The sequence below is a fragment of the Amblyomma americanum genome, chromosome 3, assembly GCF_052857255.1.
Source record: "Amblyomma americanum isolate KBUSLIRL-KWMA chromosome 3, ASM5285725v1, whole genome shotgun sequence".
Classification (NCBI taxonomy): Eukaryota; Metazoa; Arthropoda; class Arachnida; order Ixodida; family Ixodidae; genus Amblyomma; species Amblyomma americanum.
This window is the reverse complement of record NC_135499.1, coordinates 207006542-207015534: the sequence shown is the minus strand read 5'-3', so window position 1 is coordinate 207015534 and position 8993 is coordinate 207006542. Positions and strand designations below refer to the sequence as shown.

The following is an 8993-nucleotide window of genomic DNA, read 5'->3' as shown; positions in this document are numbered from 1 at the left end:
GTTTGACTCCAGGTTTTGCTACTGTCTAGTGGCTAACATGGAGTCATTTATCTGCTTATAATATATAGTTTACTAGGACAGATCCGCTGCCAACTTGTGTCTGCAGCAAACTAAATCGCATGCTCTGCGTCCTGCCCATTGGCCACCACGCACACATCATCTCGCGCATAGTGCACATATGCACTGATATTTCCCATAAAACATTTGGCGCAAGTATACGCAGCTGTGTGGAGCCGCTCATTTCTTTTTCTGCGATATTTTCCTTTAAAAAAAATGAGCGATCGTAACTAAATGCGATGCACGGCTGGAACTGCCACGTCCTTCGAGCACATACAAGGGCACTTACCAGGCGCATTTGATGAATGGCAGGCCATGCATGTGCACACAAGGCGGCGATGGCCCGACATGGCCCGATTCTGTGCCCTGGCGGGTTGTGGGCTGATACGAAGAGTGGAAAAGAAAAAGAAAGCTAAATGGCGCGAAGAAGTCATCCCATAAGCACAAGTCTTGACTGTTACTGCAACAGCTCCGACATGTGATGTTAAAGGACGCCGTTTCACGAATATCCTCCAGCAAGAATTTTTTTGATGCGCTTCGTAGAAGCTGAGTTCTATAGTTGAGAGTTTCGTAGAAGCTGAATTTCAGCGTCTTCGCGTCTTTCCCTCTCCTCTCGTCACTTTATGTACGCTGAAAGGTCGGCGCTTCTCCGCCGGCCCCACCGCCGAGGCTTAAGCGTAACTCCATGGGCCCTTCCTGGGCGTATGCGCTCAGCGTCGGCGCTCTTGGCGTACACCAAAACCGGTGTGCGCATGCGCACTGCAGGAGACGCCAGCGAGCCTCGATGAGGCGCCGATCCCCAACTCCAACGACACTTCGTTGGCGTACGCGCTCAGCGTCGGCGCTCTTGGTGTACGCCGGAACCGGTCTGCGCATGCGCACTGCAGGAGACGCCAGCGAACCTAGGCGAGGCGCCGAGATCTGTCCGTGCTAGAGATCGGCGTCAGCGCACGGGCGCTCGCTTACGCGCCGGAAGAGGGGTCCGGTTTATAACAATGGGAGGTTCGCGGGGACCTCTGTGACTCTTTTCTTCATGGCTTGAAGCTCTTCCAGGTTCCCCGAACTTTTCTTCGCGGTTTAAGTTGGCCTTTCATCGCCCCCTTGGAGTTGGCACTCGGCGTCAGCGCACGGGCGCTCGCGTATGCGTCTGAAGAGGGGTCCGGTTTATAACAATGGGAAGTTCGCGGGGTTCTCGGTGGCTCTTTTCTTCATGGCTTGAAGCTCTTTCCGGTTCCCCGAACTTTTCTTCGCGGTTTAAGTTGGCCTTTCATCGCCCCCCCCCCCCCCCCCCAAACCCCTTCTCTTCACGGCTTGAAATTCTCTCCCTCGGCTCGAGAGGGGAAGCGAGCTAGCGCCAGGAGCGTGGAGATGCATGCCCCTTTTCGACGCCCGTTCCGGCGTACGCCAAGAGCGCCAACGCTGAGCGCGTACTCCCAGGAAGGGCCCTTGGAGTTGGCACTTCAGCTTTCTGGCCCGCCGGAGCTACGCCGTTTATTATCCGTGGTCATGGTAGCTGCCTGAAGTATGAAAGAATCTAACCAATAGCCAGGCTCTGAACCAGTATACGCTAGGAGCGGTGCGACGGAGGAGGGTGCGAGCATGAAAAAATGAGGATGATAGCAAATTTTTATGCCGCAATGGCATCTGCGGCCAAAGCGTGCCATAGCACAAGGTATTTTCGTTTTGTCAAGGTGGAGTCAAAGACCCATTTCCCAAGCACTTCACTCCGAGTAAGCCGAGCACCAGGCCAAGGGAAAGCTATTGTACCCATTGTATCACCGGTGGGCACCCGGCGGCACTGGGGATCGAACCCCGCACCTCCCGCACGTGAGGCGGATGCTCAAGCCACTTTTCTTCAACTTTCATGCGGGATCGTGGGCTCTCTGCTGCGTGTAGAAATGTGTTACCTGATTCAGGTGTTCATGACAACACAATGCAGTGATTGAGCGAGTCGACTTGCTCTTCTCGGAAGGTGTTTTAATGCCCCCTTAATACTCGATCCTTCAAACTTCGATCCGCCGAAGTGGAGCACACTGCTTACAGAACGAGGTAGTCGGTTCGATCCTCGGCTGCATTTAAAAGAACACCGAAGACAAATAGAAGCTTACCTGCAGCGATAGGTACCGTATTCTAATCACAAAGAGATCATTCTCCCCGAAAACGGAGCTTTTATAAACTATAGCAAAGACCGAAAAACGAAATACAGGTGCCGCCATCACCAGGCGATTTCACCAACAAAATTCATGCATCTGCACTGACTTTTGCGCTGATTCCAGAGGTGGTGGCACACCGTCCTTTTCGGTAAGGACGTCACGGGTTTGAATCCACCGGCGGGAGCATTTTAAGACCCGATTTTCTCCCCGATGGGTGTCTTTTCCTGCCGTTGGATGGTGACCGTGGTACGCATTCCTATACTCTCGTCATAACTCCATCCTCTCGCCGTACCCATCTTCTCATTCTAGGGTAACTACCCTAAGATTGGTTCACATGACAACCGCTTAGCAATTGCGCCTTCTCACGTTCTCGCCACTGCCTCCTCCTTCCGCGGTAACCACCTTCAGGGCGGTTACCGTGTAACCGTCCTCTGGTTACGCCTTCCCGAGCTCTCGCATACCCTCCTCCTTTGATGGTGACCCTCCTCGTCCTTCCAGAGTAATTACTCTCCGCGTTGTTTCCGCGTCAACCGCTGACCGGTCGCTTCCTCTCCAGGTAACCATCCTCCGGCTCTGGATTCCTCCGCTCTCCCGATACCCTCCTCCTTCCACGGTAGCCACCCTGAAGATGTTTCCTGTGGGGACCGACTTCCGGTTACGCATTTATCCGCTCACGCGATACCTTCCTCCTTGAACGATAACCACCTTCCCGTGGAGTTCCCATGGCAACGCACCCACCGGCTCTACGCCGACTACTATAGAGACAACGACATACTATAGGACGCGAAACCCAGGAACAGGGTTGGAGAGCCGTCACTGTAAAAATTTTCACCAGATCCTCAGCTCACAGAATGCATATGAAATGAAAAAAAAAGAGCTTGCAGTAGCCCTGTAGAGGTCCGGTTTCATTAGCTATGTTTTGGTTCCTTTTTTGTGACTGCGGTAATCACCTGTAGAAACGCAGCAACCGAATAAAAAAAAATCTCATGGCTTAATGTTTACGGCGCATGCTCTCTGAGCAAAGATTAAGAAGGCGGCGCGAGTTCGAAATTACCTCTGCAGACTCACTTTTTTTTACGTGTCGTTCTGTTAATAATGCCCATCCACAAGCAGATGATCGAGATTCGACGAAGAATAGTTAACGTTGCAAGAAGCTCTTTGCAGCACTTTCCGCAAACTATGGTGTTATTGAGATCTTCCTCGGTGTTACCTGTGATCTTCCTCAGAAGACGGTATAGACTGCGACTCTGAATTTTCGCCAGGTGATTTTTAGTACATTTTCTGCGCCTGATAATTTTTTCATTGTTGACTTCCACGAGAGCACCGAGGTTTGATTACTTCGGGGTGTATCGGTAATTGCATGCGTTGCTCGTTAACGAACTGAAAGCGCCGTTCGGCTCTGCGCCGCACGGATGTATCAAACATACCGCTTCCCCCTCCCCCCTCCGGCTCACACACACACACGTAGAGAAACTGTTTAAGGTACGTGGGGAGAGCGCGATCAGCCAACCTAACTTTCGTCATCCCTCGGTGGACGAATGCGGAAGTGCATATCCGCTGGTGGATACTGCTGGGAATGAAGGTATTCCAAACTTTCATTTTAATGTAACTCCACTTAATAAAAGTGTTCCATTACGAAGTAAAGCATTCCAGCCCAGCAGTAAAAATACCCCTAGTCGGATCAAGCGAATGCGAAATTAGGGCGCACCGAGATGCGCCTCGTTTCATGCGTGCACGCGGATAGCCGTAGAGGCATCGAGGTGCCAGCGCAGGTCTGCGTGTGTACACAGAAGCGATGGCGCTGGGACACACCGCTCCGCGAGTAGTCCCAAAAAGTAAAAAAAAAGCAAAAAAGCGTAGATGGAAAGTAGGCAACGGCCTGGCAGCGGTCCGAGGTAGGCACGGGGTAGAGGCGCGTGCTACCAGCGAGGCGCTGTGTACTCAGGGCCAGGTGGCGAACTCCAGCGAGCAGGGACAACACGACGAAAGCGAGCCGCTACCCCCGCGAACAGATAGCCCGGCGCGTCGCCGCCTGTGACGCGCCGACGTGTCTCAGTGGGCTCGCGGACGCTGCCGGAGACACACGCACCAGGACGGCGACAGAGACCAGCATGCGAGCCCTGCTGCTGACTTGTACGGCCATCTTAGGTATGCGACCGCATTGCCCGCAAATGCATCGTGCCGCTGCACTTAGAAACATGGGAGAGGAACAGGATCCAAAGCCGGAGGATCTGCGACTTAGCGCTTTCACCTTTCGGATAAGAGCGTATATATTTGCAATTCCAAATGACACGAATCGTGTTCCTCACGCCAGTCTTCTATTCCGCTTATCCCTCCAACCTCTTACTTTGCCATTCTTCTCTTTAAGAGGCTCGCTTTAAGCTTGCTATTGTTTTGCATTATTGGTGGAAAAACAACATTTGTATTACACAGGTATATCCTTCTCTCACCCTGTCGCGGAGATAGGATGAGCATGGCTGGCGATGGACAGCAGAGCACCGAGAGAAGCCCTTGCTCCGTAGTGCACTTAATTCGGTTGTGGATGACGCTGTCTTACGCAGTTAACTGTGCCAGTACCAAAACCAACTGTTTATATATATTTTTGTTTCGGTTGAGAGCAGATCGTACAGGCTATAGTATACGTAGTCGTAATAATATAGCGTAACCGAACGTGTCCGCAACTCTAACACAGCCCTAACGGCTCGGACACGATTCGTTTGGATAAAGTCCCTTCCTCCTTCTGACCATGGGCACTTTCGATAGGCTTTTACGGAGTATGTCTGAAAGGTAAAGCAAAAACCGATGTTAAAGGCCCTACCGTCAGCAGGAAGCATTAGTAGTATGTAGACACCTGCTGCGTTTGAGGGCAAAAATCGTTGTCCGCCACTCAGCAATCCGTTCTCGATGAGCTTCTGAACAATGCGGCCAAGTAAAGGTTGAGCGTGCAATGCCATAATAAATGGCTGCTAGTCAAAAGCATTCTATATCGTTAACGCTGTTGCGTACATCACGAGTTTCAGTTGGCGGTCGTCAATATTTTTGACCTCTGTCCTTTTCTCCCTCACGGTACGGTCTAGGTATCCGAGGGGCGTTTTGATGCGTTTGGAGGGGTCTTATGCACGTGCACCTCATCCTGTGTCGACAAAGGTTGCACCATAGACCTTCAGTGGTTGCACGATGCCCGAGGCTTTGGGTACGCGGGTAGGGCGGGGCCACGTGATCACGAGTGAGCGCACAAAAGCCCAAGCGGACGCGGATAGAAACGCACGCATGCACAACACATGACAGGGCTCTTCTTCAGAACCATGTGCCACATAGCCAAAGGTTCGTTAGTTACAGAAAAACCGATCCGGAAAAAACTGCAGCGACTTTTCGTTGCTTTATTCAGCATGCTTAGGTCTTAAAAAGTGGTAATGATTAAGCGAACAAAGTGAACAAAGCGAACCGAACAAGCAACAAAATACTGTCCACGTACGAAGAGAAAAAAAGGTGAAGCAGAAAAACTTCGCATAATTTTGTGGTAAACAAAGAGCAAACAATTGAGAATGCTAGACAGCGCCTCAGCTGTTGCCATTTCACGTGGAAGAAAATTTGTTGTGCATGCAGAGATCAAAATTAAAGGCTATACCAAGACATTGTTTTAAGCTCTGTCTGTGCCTTGCTTTACTTCTGTCTGAGAGCGCGCTTTTTGTATTAAATGAGTACAGTCACCAGTAGTACACTGTTGGTCTCTCCAACCTAAAAAAATGACGGAGCATTGACCGAATGTATAGCGCTCCGTGCATCCACAAGAATATGAACCAAACTGAGAGGCGCTTCTCTGTTGCCGTTGTTTCTCTTGTTACTGATCATGTTCTAGTCGCTGCACGGACCCAATAACTCCGTCGGAACAGTTACTCTATCATTACAGGTTAGAGGATGTCCAATACTGTACATGAAACGCCGATTAAAGCTAAAGCTGCGATGCCATATTCGTATATCGTAATCTTTCATTCAGTGTTATATGCTATAGGGGACAGAAGTAACTGGCCCACACGAGCGCACACGACACCAAGAGCGCGTCGTCAGGTGGAGCCCGCATACAATGCGGCATAAAGCTCCTCTATGCATGCGGCACAGTGCGGCACAGTTAGGAACTTGGAGGGTGGGAGGGGGGTCAATTACTTTTGCCCTTGGTAGTACGTGCCGAAGTACCGTTAACGTGGGCTATAAAGCCAGAGCTGAAATATATTTTCTATGTATATATGTTTCACTCGAGGCGGGGGACATAAACTGCTTTTGGTCTCTGCAGCCTGTGCCTGCTGGCCGGCCGCGGCACAGGATGAAACGACGGACGCGCCGGACGTGGCCACTGATCAGCCCCCGACTGCCACAACTCCACCACCGCCGCCAGGCATCAACCCAAACCATTCGTACTACCCGCCAACTTACAGACCTCACTTCAGCGGCTACTACCCCAACAGCTATTGGAATCGCTACCCGAGTAACGGCTACACACCTTCGCGTCCCTGGTACTACCGTCCTCCTGCTTATCACCCGCCCCCGACCACGTACGAGTGGTGGAGGCAGTTCAACAGGAGGCCTTCGTTCGAGCACGGTGGCTGGAATGGAGGCGCCCACGGAGGCACCGGTGGCTACGGTTACTTGCCGTCATCTGGCTACGGCTACATGCAGCCATACTACACAAGCAGTTGGTGGCAGCCCTACTACCTGGCCGTGGGCTACTACAGGAGAAGCAGTAGCCCAGCCAGTCATGGCTACAACTATCCAAATTACGGTGGCCAGAACGGTGGTTCCGGTTCCGGTAGCGGTTACCCGTACGTAAGCGGCTATGACAGGTTCGGCTACCCGTACTACAGAAGCGGCTACTACGGTGGGGGCCTGTACGGCGGGCAGAGTGGCTACGGTGGCTACTCTCGCTCTTATGGCTGCTACTCTGCTGGATGCGGAGGTTACATGCCTTATTATCCCTACCAAGGGGGCTCTCCGTCCGGAGGAAGCAGCTATGGTAGTTACCCGTATGCCACTGGTTACGGAAGCTATCCTTATTACATGAGCGCTCACGCAGGGCAGCCCTCCTACGGAGGCGGGAGCTCGTACTACGGCAGCGGTCATGGCACGTACTACGGATACGGTGGCGGCCAGGCGGCTCAACCTCCATATAGCCCTGGCTACTATAGTCCTCAAGGATACGGGTACGGTAATGGGTACAGTTCGGGGTACCCTTACTACAACTACGGCTCTTCCTACCCTAATTACGGCTATGGCGGCTACTCAACGGGAAAATACACTGGCAGTGGATCATATCCGTACGGCTATTTCGGAAGTAACTCACCAGGTTACCAGCGATACCACTCCCCGGGATCCATTAGCGGTTGGTACGATTGCATCTACTATCCTACAGCTGTTAACAAAGGCTACGCTATCTCGGGATCCGTAGGTGTGAAACAGAAAATTGATGTCACCAAACAGAGCACCGAGAAAGTAAGGAAAACTTTCACGCGAAGGTCCATTCGAGAGTTGATTAAAAGCTCCGAGGACAGCAGCGTGGAAAGCAGGAGGGCCAACGATCGTGGCCCGACATTCGACCTTTCAAACGATGGCCTCGGTGGTGGCATGAGACTTTTAGCTGAAGGCAGTTCGGCAAAAAAGGGCACTCCCACTAGCCTTTCCCAGACGAGCTCGACGAAAACCGAAGCGTTTGGAGAGGGATCGGGCGACAACGACAAGCGCATCACGGCTGAAATGGTAGAGAGCTTCGAGCGAAGGCTGACGGCCATGAATCGAATGTTCGAAGAGCTGCTCACGCCCAACGATATGCAAGAAAACGGAGACTACTTTTCGAGGCGCGTGAGAACATACCGCAGGCTGCTCAACCAGATGCAGCAACATCGTGGAACGGGACTCGGCCCGTCGTCCAACGATGTCGACTCTCAGGACATACTGAGGCAGCTCAGGGCCATCGAAAACGAGCTGGATGACCACCGCAGGAGGGCACTGCGCACGTTGTACCACGCGCTGACCGACTCCGACCTGACAGTGTCCGACAAGCTTAAAGTGCTTGCCACCGTGTACGACTTTGCCAAGGGAGATTTAAGCGAAGAAGGGGCGGAAATCGCAGGGTCTACAGAGAGAAGCGTGATCTCGTCGGAGAGCGAAGCCAGCAAGCCGTCTCGAGAGAACGACGACTCGATGACGGACGAAGATGGGAAGCAGTTTTACGAGAAGCTCGAGAAGTTTCTAGAAACGATCCGGAGTGTGGAATCGTCAAGTTCCGACGAAGGAACCGAAGACATGCCGAGCAGTACGACACTGCCTGCGAAATATTTGCCCTCAGATATTCGTCCTTCGAGCTCAGAGTCTTCGAGCTCGGAATCTTCGAGCTCCGAGGAAGCTGGCTCCGGTGACCGGACCAAGTTCGAGCTTAAAGGCTCGGTCAGTTTGGCGGTCGACGTGGAAGGAAAGTCAAACTTGGGTAGCAACAGCATTGGCACCCTGATGAAGACGATGCTCTCTTGAGAGCAACGTATCTGCAGATCAACGGTATTCGGCTTTAATAAACGGTTCTTTTATAGCGTACTGTGATAATTTCATGAATTCGCAATTCTCCGTACTTGTCAAAATGCCGCACGCGGCAGCACTGGAGACTGCTTCTCCTTTGGTAGCCTTCTTTAGTATGCAGACCGCAGCGTCAAAGGAGCCACAATTGAGGGCCCTGGATAGGGGTCGGTGGCAGCTCTGGTCATCCGCACATTGGCATGGGAACTCTTCATAAAATCAGAA

General features: G+C 52.1%; 1 protein-coding gene across 1 annotated transcript; it reads left to right on the top strand.

Annotated features, from left to right (window-relative positions):
* The first annotated feature begins 4234 nt into the window (after positions 1-4234).
* Positions 4235-8772, top strand: LOC144123605 (uncharacterized). Its single transcript, XM_077656410.1, has 2 exons — positions 4235-4358; positions 6502-8772. The coding sequence occupies exons 1-2, from the start codon at positions 4322-4324 to the stop codon at positions 8727-8729; spliced, it is 2265 nt and encodes a 754-aa protein (XP_077512536.1). The 5' UTR covers positions 4235-4321; the 3' UTR covers positions 8730-8772.
* The last annotated feature ends 221 nt before the right edge of the window (positions 8773-8993 follow it).